This window comes from Acartia tonsa, chromosome 14 (genome assembly GCF_053477335.1).
Source record: "Acartia tonsa isolate MP-2025a chromosome 14, ASM5347733v1, whole genome shotgun sequence".
Lineage (NCBI taxonomy): Eukaryota > Metazoa > Arthropoda > Copepoda > Calanoida > Acartiidae > Acartia > Acartia tonsa.
In genome coordinates this window covers 789609-805638 of record NC_137273.1, presented here as the reverse complement: position 1 = coordinate 805638, position 16030 = coordinate 789609, and the positions used below count along the sequence as shown (strand labels likewise).

At 31.7% G+C, this 16030-nt stretch overlaps 1 protein-coding gene and 1 long non-coding RNA gene across 2 annotated transcripts in view; both read right to left on the bottom strand.

The window, feature by feature from the left end:
• Positions 1–2350: 2350 nt before the first annotated feature.
• On the bottom strand, positions 2351–5275 carry LOC145305969 (uncharacterized). The gene is made up of 3 exons (XR_013874844.1): positions 5207–5275; positions 3269–3334; positions 2351–2484 (listed from the first exon to the last, which is right to left on the bottom strand). It is a non-coding gene; the product is annotated as an uncharacterized LOC145305969 (long non-coding RNA).
• Positions 5276–6120: 845 nt separating this feature from the next.
• The window catches only part of LOC145306347 (uncharacterized), an 87000-nt gene continuing 77090 nt past the window's right edge, over positions 6121–16030 (bottom strand). Inside the window, exons 21-22 of the mRNA XM_080148436.1 lie at positions 6787–6948; positions 6121–6317 (exon numbers count right to left, since the gene is read on the bottom strand). Of these exons, the coding sequence (XP_080004562.1) occupies positions 6121–6317; positions 6787–6948 (359 nt within the window). The remainder of the gene's footprint in view (positions 6318–6786; positions 6949–16030) is intronic.

Genomic DNA, 16030 nt, shown 5'->3' with positions numbered 1-16030 from the left:
TCTATATTTATCAGGGTTCTTAAGGGATAAGACAATGGATGATAAATTTATGTACATACACCAAATATGATTAATTTGTTTGAAAACAAACATTATTGATGAAAAATTTGGACACTACTATAAGCCAGCAAATGAGAGAATAAAACTTTGGGAACTGAGAATTCCATACAAATGTCCCCTCAAACGAAACAATAATTTTTTTACAGTTGTCTTTCAAACTGAAAATAAGAAAGGGGTTAGGGGTCGTCTTTCCACCTGCAGTGCCCTAGAGGCCTCTAGGGGCAAAGCATAACGTATTCTATATTTGACTGTGTGCGTCGATCTGAAGAATGTAAAATTTCTCAGTTGCTATTAAAGATGGATAGTTGGACTTTTTTATGAAGATATAAATGCTCTTCTTTATCACTGACTTTGTATGTCTGTAAAGCTTTTTAGAAATTACCCCCAGATACTTCGTCTAAAGGTTTATATTTTAGTGTTTCACACCTTATGGATGTTGTCATCCTTGTTAAGTTAATAAAACCATATTTAATAGAATAATTTTTATTTGATCTTCAATTTTAAAACACAATTTTTTTTATTTTAATATAATTACATTACAAAAAAATGGTTAGGTAGTTTTTTTACATTAAATTAGTAAAATATAAAATGTTTATTTAAAAGCAGGAACGATTATATTCAACTGTAGCAAAGCAATCAAAGCTATGTAATTTAACAAAGAATAATGGAATGATTATACTGGTACCCAAAGTTTTATCAACTCTCACTTTTACTCGTTGGCTCAAAAAATTGGGTACTTGATTGATTGGTTCAAATCATCACTGTTCATATCAAATAATTTTTCTACAAAGGGGTAATTTCATGCCTTAAAACTATGTCTTTATACATCACATTATAACATACTAGCGGCTTCGCCCCTAGCCTCTAGGGGCTTTGCCCCAAGAGGTGATCAAAAAAAAATTTTGGCGAAATTCGTAAAAGGACCAAGGAAATCTTCTGCATAAAAAAAGGACCTAGAAAATCTTCTGCAAAAAAAGGACCAAGGAAATCTTCTGCAAAAAATAAAAATTGGGGGGGGGGGGGAATTTTCATTTTTAGGGGGGTTGGGGGTGACCCAACCCCCAAGAAAATAGCTTAAAACCACCACAGGACCAGTAGGTATATTCCCTGAAGAGTAGAGCCCAATCGGTTCTGTTGTTACTGGGATCTTAAGCTTCAGACGGACAGACAGATTATAGATAGACAGACCGACGGATTGACGTATAGAGTACCTAGCTTTGATACTAAAATGGAATGTCGATGTTTTTTAAATCAAAGTTATGTGAAAATGATGCTTAATAGTTTTTTACTGCATCGTATTATAGACAGCTTTTCGCGAATAGTAAAATGCAAATTGATTAATTCGAGTTTTGTTGGCCATCAGGGGCCGAAGGACTGGGTTATTGATTTTATCACTCGTGGAAAATTGCCTGTAATGCGAGACGATACATGATTTTTCAATATGGCGCACAGCTGGTATTAATTCAGCGGATATTAATCGGTTTCGAAGCCATACGGAAATATGGTTTATAACATGATTACAATGTTATGATATATAAATTTAATAAAATCAAATTTATTAGTAAGTTTAATATAAATGTTATTTAAGGATTAATTTTAACTTTTATTTACATTTTGAATTAGTTTAGAATTAATAACAAGGATGACAACATCCTTAAAAAACATGTATTGTCAAAAACTCTATTAAATAAAAGGGAATTTTTAGTTTACAAGCTTATGTTACATTTTGACTATATAAAGTAGGATTTGTTTATCAATTTATTATTGGCATTTATTAATTTGAACTAGCGGATACGCCCCTAGAAGGCTTTAAGTAAAAATCCGGGGGGGGAGGGTAGTCAACCCTTCCTTTTTAATTCTTTATTTTTGAAAAACAGGGAAAAGTTAAGTATGGGGAGAGGTTATCATATAGAGGCGATTATTCTTAAGAGGGGGGTGAGTGATACCATTCCCCAAAATAGTCATAAACCTTGCCAGGACCTATGAGAAGCTTCACTGTAAAGAAGAACCATATTGGTCCAGCGGTAAGCGAGACACATACACACATAGAAACACATCCTGTTACTTTTATATAATGATGATAATCAATAAAAAAAATCAAATAGACGGACGTACAAACCATAACTTTAGAACAGCCTCGCTTTTTACAAAAAATGCAATTATTTCAAGAATTTATAGGAGACAGTGGAAAGTGTAATGTGTGACGTCATAAAAATACGTCTATTATCGATCTCTATTTAGGGGCTTTCCTTTAACACTTTTCCTCTCATCCTTTCTTAGACGTATTTTAATGACGTCACACATGAAACTTTTCGCTATCCCAATTTATAATTTGCTGGAGCGTAGATTTTCTTCCCATTACTGTGTTCCTAAATCCTTCTGTTAGACTGAGCGCGGGGGCTGCGGTCTACTCGGGGTGAATACCTGAAAATAAAAATATGCTTAATAATGCTGTAGAACTTCGGAAATAAGGGAAGAAATAGGCAATCAATTTTCAGTTGCACCATTTTTTTTAGGGCCAATTTATCCTCAGGGGGCGGTTGTAACCTACCCAATAATAGTTAAAAACCTTTATTTGACCTATGAGAAGTTGTTACTTTTAAATAATGATGTCTCTTCATGGACATAAAAAATAAAAATAAATAAGTGTCAACAGTCTAAGCTATTCAAATCTAGCGAAGCTATTTTATAATTACAAATTTCCGTCTGTCTGTCTGTTTGAAACGTTTGTGGGGAATTTTTCAACTTCTAGAATTAGATTTTGAGTGATAGACTTAAAATCTTAAGTTTAATTTCTAGTGTCGAATTTTTTTACATCAAATGTTGCTGTAAAGTCAAACTGATTCAAATATTGTAAAAATTATTCTACATTTTATCATACGTTAATTTAGAATGAGATAGTTAGAAGGGAGGGTCAGGGGGAGTTGAGTGTCCAAACGTTGTAACAACCAATTATAATCTACAGAAGGGGCAATTTGGTGTATAATCATTGGGTATGTAGATCAATTTAAAATGTTTTAGGACGATCTAAAACATTGGGTACTTTTGTTCAATCTTGATTGGTTAATTCAAATTGCAGTGTTCAATCTTTTAATCCATTTTATCAATCTATGGAAAGGGCTATTTTGTTTAGCATCATGGGGGATGTACACAAATTTATCCTCCATTGCCTTATCCCTTAAGATCCCTGGTTAAAACTTAAATATACCTGGGACTCGAGTTGGCCTGATTTTGTTTGACCTGTCTTGACAACTTTACACTGGCTGCTACTAGTCTAAATAAATATAAACAAGGATGACAACATCCATAAGTAGTAAAAACATGGATGGACAAACGGACAAAGTAAGTTATAGGGCACATGTCAAGCGGCATAAAAAAAGAAAATAGAATGAAGAGAATATTTTTTTAAATCTAAGAAAATCACGAAACCTTTATAAAAATAATTGTTTTGATAAAACAATGAATAAACTGGTTAAAGGAATCTTCACTGAAAATTTCAGTTGCCTGTCTAAAATAGTGACCGGTAAAATCAGAAATGGACTGACTGACGGATTTAAATTTGGATGGACAAAAAGACCAAGCGACTTGTAGAGTAGCTTCGCTGTTAACAAGGATGACAAACATCCAATAAAAGCAAAGCTTAACAAACCAACATTAACAAATACATTTTATAGATTTTTGTAAGTCTGTGTTAACTTTAAAAAAAATATTATTTTTCCCAGTCGTCATATGTTAAATAGATAGTACATTTTATTTTCTGGAAATGATATAAGAGTTTTTACGTTTTATGTATATAACATTTGAAATAGAAAAGACGATTCTAACATGCCTAAATTAACTAGCTATCAATTACAAACGAACCCTAATTAAAAAAACGCTTCAAAATATAAAAAAATGTAAAAATTTGTGTATTTATTATGTCACAAAAATCCATCTATCAGTAACAGCAGCTGAGTAAATTTGGTTAAAAAGGACGGACGGACAAAAAGAAGTTAAAATACTTTTTTCAGAAAACGAAAAAAAAACATATTTTAACTTTTCAAAAATCAATTTACAAGTTTTTGAAAAGGCACATTAATTATTAAGTGAGAATCAAACTTTTTGTATTCATGGCAAAGCTACTCTATAATTTAATAATTATAAAGAGATACATACTCTCTAATTCAGTCGATAGGAATGCAGTGGATGAACATTATCACCATATTATTTTAATTAATAACTTCGCTTCTATGTACCTTAGTCTTTCTTGTTTTTATTTTAGAAAATAAACGAAGAAATTCCCAAAAAAAATTCTGACGTCATAAAAATGAGGGATTAGTAGAGCAGGAGAGGGAAAGAAAACCCCTCAAAAGAGATGGATAATCCCTCATTTTTATGACGTCACATTTTTTGAGAGACTTTCTTCGTCTTCAAATAAACTTTTTTTTAAAGTTGACAATGAAATATTTTTCTATTATGACTTCGAAACCGATCAATATCCGCTGAATTATAACCGGTTCTCAGCCATACTAAAAAATTATGTCTAGCATCGTATTATATCCAGTTTTCTATGAATATAAAAATGTACAATGTTTTTTTAGGCCGTGCCTTCGGCATCTCGAGGCTAAAATACTGGTTTTGATCTTATAATTGTAGTTTTTTTATCCGCGGAAAGCTGTTTATAATACGATGCGAGAAATAACTATTCTTTCATCCCTTCGTTTTTATGTACCTCAGTCTTTCTTGTTTTTATTTTAGAAAATAAACTTTTTAAAAAAATTGACAAAGAAATATTTCGTTGAAATTCATATTTTCATAGAAATTTCATAAAGTTTCAAAATTATACTTTTTAGGTTTTATTTCTATTTGTTGAAATTTGAGATTTAATTTAAAACAAGATAATTTTTGGGCTCCACCCCCGGACTTTGCAATAAAGGGAATGAAGGATATATGAAAAGAAATTTTGTTTGGTTGATAAAGTGTATTTTTTGGGGGAACGTCCGTCCGTAACGGATAGTTCTTATCGCTTACTTTGTTTTGTTAGAGTTGTCCTATCGATTTCAAACTTCACAAGTAGATAAATATCGGTCTAGCAGTTAGCGAGATCCTAAGCTACAGACAGACAGACATCCTGTTACTTTTATAAAAAAAAACTAATTAAAAATACCTTTCATCGCTGTTCTTATCTTGGAGCGCCTCTTCAATTGACTTCTGCTGTTGTTTTATCTATTGTTCAGTTTTCATCTTTTTATTTAATACAGGGATCTTAAGGGATAAGACAATGGACGATAAATTCAAACACATCCGCAATTATGGTTGACATAATTAATCCTTCGGTAGATTGAAATCATTTGTTTTAAAGTGCGGACATTTCTAGTTTCGAACCAACCAAACAAAATTTACTATAAGTACCCAAGGTTTTTGACACAACTAGAGATTTTTAAAACTTTGGGTACAAGTGCAATTTACAGTCAAATGGCACATATCTCCTAGATTTTTTAAATATGAAAATCTAAAATAAGATTTCTATAAATAAGATTATTGAGGTAACAACAGTAAAGACTGTAAATTATTCTCTCTCCCCCCCCCCCCCCCCAAAGTTTTACAAACTCGTTCTGCCATAGATTAGTCTAAGATAATTTGGATGGAAAGGTTGGAAGTTAATTGAATTGGATTTAACAAACTTGACTCAAATGGATATAATCTACCAAATGGTAATAATCTACCAAATATATGGTAATAATCTACCAAATATATGGTAATAATCTACCAAATGGTAATAATCTACCAAATATATGGTAATAATCTACCAAATGGTAATAATCTACCAAATGGTAATAATCTACCAAAAAAGGAATATTGGAAAAGCGCTGCTGGACTGTGTCCCGTGTGACATCATAAAAAAAGTATAAAAAGGAGAGATGTAGGAAAGGAAACCCTTTAAAAAGAGATGGATTTCAACATATTTTTATGACGTCACCCATGACACTTTCCAGCGCTTCAATATTAGGGGTGAGATCAATTTATACTCCATTGTCCTATTATTAATTCCTAAGAAATAAGGTATATCTAGAAATTTTTTCAACTAAAAGATGAAATTGCCTGTTGTTGATCATTACTCGCAGTTTCCAGCGCCGTTAATGACGTCCCACCAGCTGTCAGTGATGCCGTCACGCCAGCTGTCAGTGATGACGTCACACCAGCTGTCAATGATGACGTCACACCCGCTGTCATTTCCTCATTCATGCTCAGATTTGGGCTCTCCCCACATCCTGAATCTAAAACAAGAATTATAGTTGTTATAATATTTATTTATTTCTGCATCGTATTATAGACAGCCTTCAGCGGATGTTAAAATAAAAGATTATAAGATTAAAACTGGAACTAAATTTTATGTTGATATTCGTGGAAAGTTGTCCGTAAGGCTATACATGATTTTTCAGTATGCTAAGAACCGGTTCTAATCCAGTTCCATTAATCAGTTTCGAAGCCATACTGAAAAAACTTTTCCCATACTGCTTTAAAACCATAAGTACCAGTTATCAGCCATACTGAAAAATTATGTCTTGCACCATATTACATCAAGTTTTCCATGTAAAATCAGAAGACTAAAAACTGTTTTTTTTGCCTGTGCCTTTGGTATCTCGGGGGAAAAATTTGATCTTGACAAAGCACGTGGTGGCATTTTGTTTTGTTGTACTGCCAGTACTAATATTACACAGGGTGTCCAAAAAATTTATTTATTACCTTTCTTTTGTCTATTAGAGTTTGATCTTGACAAAGCGCGTGGTGGCATCTTCCCGCCATTTTGTTTTGATGTACTGCCAGCAGTGCTGTTGTTTGTGGCCATAATAACCGGTTTTCCATTCTTGCTGCTTACAGAGCTAGTTCTTGATAGTGCAGTCATCTGTTGGAAACATTATTTGTTGCAAAATACAATTAAATTCATATTTGTGTCATAATAATCATATTAGAGTAAAACAATAGAGGGGGAAGGTGTTAAATAACTGTATGTCCCCACCTCAAGGTCTCTGTGCCGACTTGTTTTTTTTTTAAATCAACCATTAGCGTTGGGAATATTAACACAGCCAAATCAGTACAAAAAAAGCAGAAAGCAATTGGCTAGGAGACAAAAAAAAGGTCCTCAACAGGGGGATCCAGGTAATTTTCTGGTTATACATCTAAATTATTATCAAAATATAATTTAGATTTTATAATTAAATATATCTAATGTAAGCTCAAATTCAGGGATCCAAGGGATAAAACAATGGTTGATAAATGATGTACATCCCCAATGATTATTCACCAAATTATCCCTTCTGTAGATTACAATTAGTAATTGAAATAAATGGACACTAAACATAATGAACCAACCGAAGTTGTTAAGCCAAAGAAAAAGAAAACCTTATTATAAAACTTTGGGACTAGTTATATAAACATCCCAATATCCCCTCCCTCCCTGACTGAAATTACTCTACTCTGACAAAATTAAAATGAATATCTTTTTAGTAGTAAAAGGCTTACAAACTTTTTAACCTCATCTTTTAATCTTTTAAAAGAAATTTCAAAGTTTTTAACTATTTTTAGATTAAGTATTATGGTGTACTTTAGATAAGCATAGCTGCTCTATAGTTTGACAGGGATCTAAAGGGATAAGACAATTGCCGATAAATTGATCTAAATCCTCAATGATGATACACAAAATTATCCCTTCATTCGCTTTTAATTAATGGCTGAAACGTTTGGACACTCAACTTAATTAACCAACCAATCAAAATTCCCCAAAGTTGTTAAGCCAATGAAATAGAAACAGTTATTATAAAACTTTAGGAACTAGTGTAATAAACATCCCAATGTCCCCTCCCTCAATGGATAAACTTATGTTATACATTGCTTGATATTTATATTTCTCGTATTCATTCGAATCCGGTGGATAGAAACCGGTTCTCATCAACACGAAAAAACTATGTCTAGCATCGTATTATATCCAGCTTTCTACGAAAATAAAAATGTACAACCATAACTTCATAAGATTAAAACCGGTTTTTTTAGCCGGTGCCTTCGGCACCTCGGGGCTAAAAAAATAGTTTTAATCTTATAATTGTACATTCTATATCCGCGGAAAGCCGTTTATAATACGATGCGAGAAATAACTATTATCCTATATTTGATTTCTCTGATTTCCTAAGACAATTAAAAGTATTTTAGAAAAGACAATAATAAGTTCATGATGTCTGTTCGAAAATACATTGAATTTATATCAGGTGTTTCTTAATATCATGAGAAAAAGAATAGCAATTAATGACATCTTTTCGCATATAATAAAATATAGATTATAAAATTGAAACCAGTTTTATCAGTCAGGGACATGGGCTTAATTAACTGGTATTAATTTCATTATATTAATTTAATATTTATGGAAAATTGTCTGTAATATAATGATATACATAATTTTTCAATATAGTTAAGAACTGGTTCTTATCCAGCAGATATTCATCAGTTTCAAAGCCATTCTGGAAAAATCTTTCAAGTGCCGAATCTAAAGCAAAAAATATCTTATGTCTCTTTTTCCTTTCTTTTGGATATACTTAATACTTATGTAATACATTGCTTGATAATGTACTAATCTATAAGAAGTGGACACACAAATAGGTCATACATAAACATCTTTTCATCAACTATATGGAATGGATAGATAATATAAAAAAAAAAGATGATAACCAAATATCAATTTAATTCAAGCTGAATACTATTTTTAATAATTAAAGGGGGGGGGGGGGGTGGCATAAACCAAGGGAGAATCAATTTACCCACCTCAAATATTTAAAATATACATTAGATTACCCCAATCGAACTTTTGAAACCCTTATTTTAAAATCAAAATCTTGGAAGTCTCAGGTGGAGGGGGGGGGGGGAGAAATACCACCCCAAAATAGATTTTTTCAAATATCAGAAACCTAAACGGTTAGCAAGATCTTTTAGTACAAACAGATAAACACACTGATTTTTTTGTATAAAGATACATTTTTCATTTAGTGGGATTATTTTGATAAAATTTGTCCCCCATCAATGTTCTTATTGGCATACCATTTATATATCACACTTGATGAATAGGTGTATAACACTATACAGGGAGGGATATGACATTGGACACGAGTACCCAAAGTTTTACAATCATATTTTTTCATTTTTTGGATGAAAAATATTGGGTATATTTATTAAATTTGAGTGTATAAATGTTTAAACCAATAGTTTTTAATCTACAGAAGGGGTAGTTAAGTTCATCATTAATGGGTTTTTACATCAATTTATCATCCATTGTCTTATCCTTTTAATAGACAATCCTATGTAACCTAAGTTTAGTTTAAATGCTTCAAAAGATCAATATTTAGCTGTTTTTATCGACTTAAATATTGTCGACATATCCTTTAAATAAAGTAACAGGATGTTTGTCTGTCTCTGTGTGTACCGAAAGGTCTCGCTAACGGCTGAACCGATCTGATTCTCCTGTAAAGTGTAACTTCTCATAGGTCCTGGGAAGGTTTATAACTATTTTGAGTGTTTATTCATCTTTAATCCATTATCCTATCACTATATCTCTTGTTATTTGCATACTGTTTGGTTATCACCAGGGATATAAAGGGATAAGACAAAGGCCGATAAATTGATGTACATCCCCAATGATGTTACACAAAATTACCCCTTCTGTAGATTACTATTAGTGGTTATTCACAGGGATCTAAAGGGATAAGACAATGGCCGATAAATTAATGTACATCCACAATGATGTTACACAAAATTACCCGCTCTGTGGATGATTGCACACTTAACATAATGAACCAACCAATCAAAATTGATAAAATTTCCAAAGTTGCTAAACCAAAGTTTTAGAAAAAGCTATTATAAAACTTTGGGGACTAGTGTAATAAACAGCCCAATGTCCCCTCCCTCCCTGAGTTATCCCACTTGATGAATAGGTGAGCTGGGAATGCTATAGTGACACATACCAAGTAGTCCAAGATTGTACATCCTTTTATATAAAATAGTAAGGTTTTTTTTATGTCTTAAGCTTTTGATATCTGTAACGTCTTAATATAAAGTAGTAAGTTTTTTTTTTGTCTACGGTAAAGTAGTACGGCTACTCTATAATTGTCTGTTATTCAGTATAGAAAATAAACATACATTCAATGATAATAAACAAATTATTACCCAAAGTTTTTAAGTCAACTAATAATATAATGTTGGTATTAAACTTTGGGTAACAGTGTAATTTAAATGCCAAGGTCCCCTCCCTTCCTGTTAGACAGACACTGATCATGCATATAGATCAGAGAGGGAGGGGAAATTAGGCTGTTTATTACACTAGTCCCCAACAACCTTGGGGACTTTAATTGAATTTTGATTGGATGGTTCTTTTAGTCCAAATGTTTTAACCACTAATTGTAATCTACAGTAGGTGTAATTTTGTGTATCATCATTGAGGATGAATATCAATTTATTGGCCATTGGCTTATCCCTTTAGATCCAAACATTAAAGTGCCTTAATGCAGAAGACATTTTCTAGCAGACAACCCTAACACAATTGATCTATTGCTACATAGACCCCACTTATATAAATGGATATAATTTAAGTGGATATAATGCTAAAATTTAGGTTGCTATTCCCCCTATCGTTAATTGAATCGTACATTTATCTAATAGGAGGGGAGAATCATTAATCCAATGATAATACTACTTTTGTAGATTACAATTGAAAAGTTTTGACACTTAGCTTTATGAAACAAGCAATCAAAATTCACTAAAAGTCTCCAAAGTTGTTAAGTCAACAAATAATAAGCCGTTATTAAAATATGTTGGGCACTATTGAAATAAACTGCCCAATGTCCCCTCCCTTCCTAATTTGGACAGGGGCCCAATGTTAAGATTCCCTACAATGGAGAACTTAATCAGTAGAGGAATTATTGAAATCCTAAGCTACAGACAAAAAAAATAAACTAATTTATATTACAGGACAACTTTTTTGTCTGCTATTGTAACAAACATGTTGTACTCCCAAAAATGATTAATATTAGTCAATAACAATAAAAGTTGCTCTATTTATTACCCCAATATTTGACATGAAATAAAAATTGCGCTATCCCTGCACTCCTAACATTGTATACTCGTTATTACTTGTATATTTCCTTTTATTGTTTGTTCAGATGTATATTGTGAATAATATATAAGTAGATTCATGCATTTACTTTTCATGGGCTCATCTCAAAAAACGCCTTTTTTAAAAAATGACTATCATAAAAAACGTCTTCTAATAATACACATAAGAAAATGCTTACTACATTTTAAAAATCTTGCTTTAAACGGCATTTTTTGAGAAGACCATTTTCTTAGAAGCAAAACTAAGAAAGCACTTATATTTGGAGAAGTCTATCTCAGAAAAAAGGCCTATCTTGAAAAACGCCTGCAGTGAAAAAAACACCAACTTCTGATGTTCACCAAGGTAGATAAAATTAAAATGTTTGTATAGATGTATATTGTGAATAATATATAAGTAGATTCGTGCATTTACTTTTCTTAGGTTATACTCAAAAAATGCCTATCATGAAAAATGTCTTTCTAAGAATACGCCTGCCTTAGAAGAAGCCCACTTTTTTTTTAAATCTTGTTTTTAAAGCGTTTTTGAGATAAGCATTATCTCAGAAGCACAACTTACAAAGAGCTTTTCTTTAAAGAGGCCTATCTTGGAAAACGCTTGCAATAAAACACCAACTACTGATGTTCATCAGCTCCTTAACTACTAGATCAGGCATTTTTACTAGTGCAACCAATATATATATTTCAAAAATGTTTCAGAGTTGTGTTTTCAATTTAATTGATGAAAGATCAATCTTCTCCTTACCTCATTATTTCTTTAATTATCCGTATTTTTACAATTTATATAATTTTGCTCTATTGCTATCTTTTTAAAAAAGCTTTGGACATAATACCTTGTTTTTTACAAAAGAAAATAAAAAATATCCAAGATTGTTAAATGGTATTATTTCTTCTTGGGAACAAAAGAAAAGGAAATGAACAGGGAATACAGGGAAAGAAAAATGAAATATTATCAATTTTTCAAACAGACCAAAAAAGAATTGTGTTTATATTCAGTGTTTTATTTTGAAAAGAATATATACATTTTCCCATTTCGTCAATAAGGGGTTAAAAAATGTATGCATATTTTCGCAAGATTTTTGTATTTAGAATAATGCTTTTCCCTTATAATAAAGTCTAATTTATTATATATCATATGATAAAAAGTGAATCATATTTCGAGCTAAAATTTTTGTCATAAGAAGCTGTGTTAATATTTAACTTTTTTCCTTATTGGATTGCAATTTTTTTTGGCATAATGGAATAGAGCAACAAAATTGTCTGCAACTCCCTATTAAAAATGGAACCTTTGTGTTGGCATTCTATTTTAATGTTTTATGTCGACTACTATATTGTGGTTATTGATGACAAATTATCTAAATTTAGATTTCTTATCAGGGATCTAAAGGGATAAGACATTAACCGATAAATCAATGTACACCCCCAATGATGATACACAAAATTACCCCTTCTGTAGATTACAATTAGTGGTTGAAACGTTTGTTCACTCAACCAATCTAAAATTAAACCAATCAGAATTCAATAAAAGTCTCCAAAGTTGTTGAGCTAACGAATCACGGGCTATCACAAAACTTTGGGGACTAGTGCAATAAACAGTCCAATGTTTCCTCACTCACTGGTTCTTATGACTAATAAATGACCTTTTGTTGATAAAATAATAGCACAATAGATTAACAGGGCATTTATTTGCAGACATTTTACCGGCATATACTAGGGAGAGAGGGGAACATTGGACTGTAAATTATACTGGTACTCAAAATTTAAAATCACATTATCTTATTGGTTGGCTCAAAAACTTTGAATACCTGAATTTAATTAAATGGTTCAAAACTTTTCAACCAATAATTTTAATCTACAGATCTTGTTATTCTTCACTTGGGATGTAAATCAATTTAACTTCCATTGTCTTATCCCTTAAGATCTATGGACATATACAGAAAGAGAAAAAACTGCACCAAAATTATAATCATAACTATTCTATTACAATGTGCAATGCAAAAATAGAATAATATATTTCTTAAGAAACATTTTACCTTTTTAAGCACTGGTCGCCAGAAGGGAAAAGCAGTTTTTTGAAAGGGGCTATCTGAGATTATTACAGATTCTGATATATACATATATAGACTGATGAAAAATGCAAAAAACGAAATCAAAAGCGTTCCTTCTTGGGAGAAAATCCGGGAAAAAGATTTTAGCTATTTTTAACCTAAAATTCACATTGGCAAGCCTGCAAAGAAATATACAGACATTTTAAACATGTCATTGCTCAGCACCTAGAAGTAGTATAAAAATGCTACACATACCATTGGAAAGCTCATAACCTCTAGTTTTCATATTGGTATATAACGTTTTTGTACTATTATTAGTTTTTGAGCTATCCTCTGAAGTATACTCAAGTTTTTAAAATGCAGTTTTTACTTGAATTTTAAGTTTGATACTTGTTACACAAACCTTTTAAAATTGGATTGCTTAGCACCTAGTTATATAATTATTTTATACAGGTATATTTGTATATTTTGGGTGCATTCAATTCAAGCTTAATTTAAAAATATTCTTTGAAATATGTATAGTTTGTAGTAAGTACCAAGGAGGAAGGGGGGGTTTATACACTTATAGGCAATGTAATTCAGTATAAAATTTTGCTGTGGATTTTTTTTGGCTTGTTGTTATAGTTATTAACCTGATTCTTTTTGTAAGATCTCTTATATGATTAAATCTACCAGTAAAAATATTGAGAATTGAATCTTGGCACCATCCTTCTAGGGGATAGTGGGGAAAAAGAGCACCAAAACACTGAAATCTAAGGTCTGAGCTTATTTTTAGAGATATCAAGCTAATTTTTTTAATGTAATTTTTTTTGCATAACAATGCTAATTAGCCACAAAAGATTTTATTTTGGCACTTTTCCTCTTGGGACTAGCGGGGTATAACACCCACCAAAACACTAAAATTAGGTACTACGTCAAACACTAGATATGTCAAACAGTAGATGCGACAAATGCTAGACAGACAAACAGTAGATGCATCAAACGCTGGACAGACAAACAATAGATGCGTCAAACACTAGACTGCGACAAACAGTAGAATTTTCAATTTGGCGACAAACGATAGAATTTTTAAAGTGTGACAAACACTAGAAGCGACATACGCTAGAATTTAAAGTTACAAAATGTTCATTAATATTTTTGTTCATAAATACTAAATTTAAAAATCTATCAATGCAGGGATCTAAAAGGATAAGATAATTGCCGAAAAATCTATGTACATAGCGTAAAATTAGTGGTTGAAACGTTTGAACACCCAACTTATTAAACCAACCAATCAAAATTAATTCATATAACAAAAGTTGTTTAGTCAACGAATAAGAAAAAAAACGATCTTATAAAACTTTAGGTACTAGTGTAATAAACAGCCCATTGTCCCCTTTTGCTCTGCTGTAATTGTCCTTTCCCTGCAGATTTGCCCCAAGAGGTTGATAAATTTTTTTTTGTGATGGGGGGTGTGGTTCGAGGGTCTCCCCCCCCCCCCTGTAAATAGCTTTAAACCATCACAGGACCATTAGGTATATTCCCTGAAGAGTAGAGCCCCTTAGTTTTAGCGGTTGCCAAGATCTTAAGCTTCATATGGACAGACAATTATCATTCTTTGTATTATAAATATAATATAATTAATTCTAGCATTTGTCGTATCTATTGTCTGTCGCCTTCAGAAAAAATCTAGTGTTTGTCATATTCTAGCGTTTGTTGCATTCTAGCATTTGTCGTATCTAGCGTATGTCGTGTCTAGGGTTTATCTGTCTACTGTTTGTCTGTCTAGCGTTTGTCGCATCTACTGTTTGACGTATCTAGGGTTTGACGTAGTACCTAAAATTATAAGTTATGAGCCTATTTTAAAGATCTTAAGCTGATTTTTTAAATTTAAAATTTATTCATAAATTGAGATACATAGCCACTAAAGATTTAATTTTAACACTTTCTTTCTAGGGGCTAGTGAGGTGAAACACCTTCAATTGTAAAGTTTTAAGAACCAGGGGGGGGGGGGAGTTTATACACTCATAGGCAATGAAATTTAGTGTAAAATATTGCTCTGGATGTTTAGGCTTGTTGTTATAGTTGTCAACCTGATTATTTTTGTAAATTCTCTTATATGATTAAATCTACCAGTAAACCTTAGGTTTGGCACTTGCCTTCTAGGGGCTAGAGGGGTAAAACTGCCCCCAAAACTACTAAAACTTTAAGTTCTAGGCTTTTAAAAAAATATTGGGATGATTTTGTTAATGAAAACTTTTTTTCAAATAACTGAACTAAATAATCATTCATGAAAGTTCAACATTATACCTTTGATAAAAAGCTCAGAACTTATAATATTTGTATTTGGGGGATGTTTTACTCCACTAGATTCTTGATGGAAAGTGCCAAAATGAAATCTGTAATAGCTACTTAGTTCAATTATGTGAAAAATGTTTACATTAGAAAAATTTGCTTGATATCTTTAAAAATAATCTCATAGCTTTTAATTTTAGTGTTTTAGGGGCTTTTTACCCCACAAGCCCCTAGAAGGAAAGTGCTAAAAATAATTTTTTTTAAAGTTTTACAGGAAGATCCAATCATATAAGAAGAAAAAAATCATTTGATAACTATAACAACAAGTCCAAACAGCCAGGGCAAAATCTTTAGTTGCTATGTATCTCAATTATGTGAATAAATTTCAAATAAAATAATCATCTTGATATCTTTAAAAATAGGCTCATAACTTATAATATTTGTGTTTTGGGGGGTATTAAAACTCACTAGTACCAAGAAGGAAAGTGGCAAAATGAAATCTTTAGTGACTACTTAGC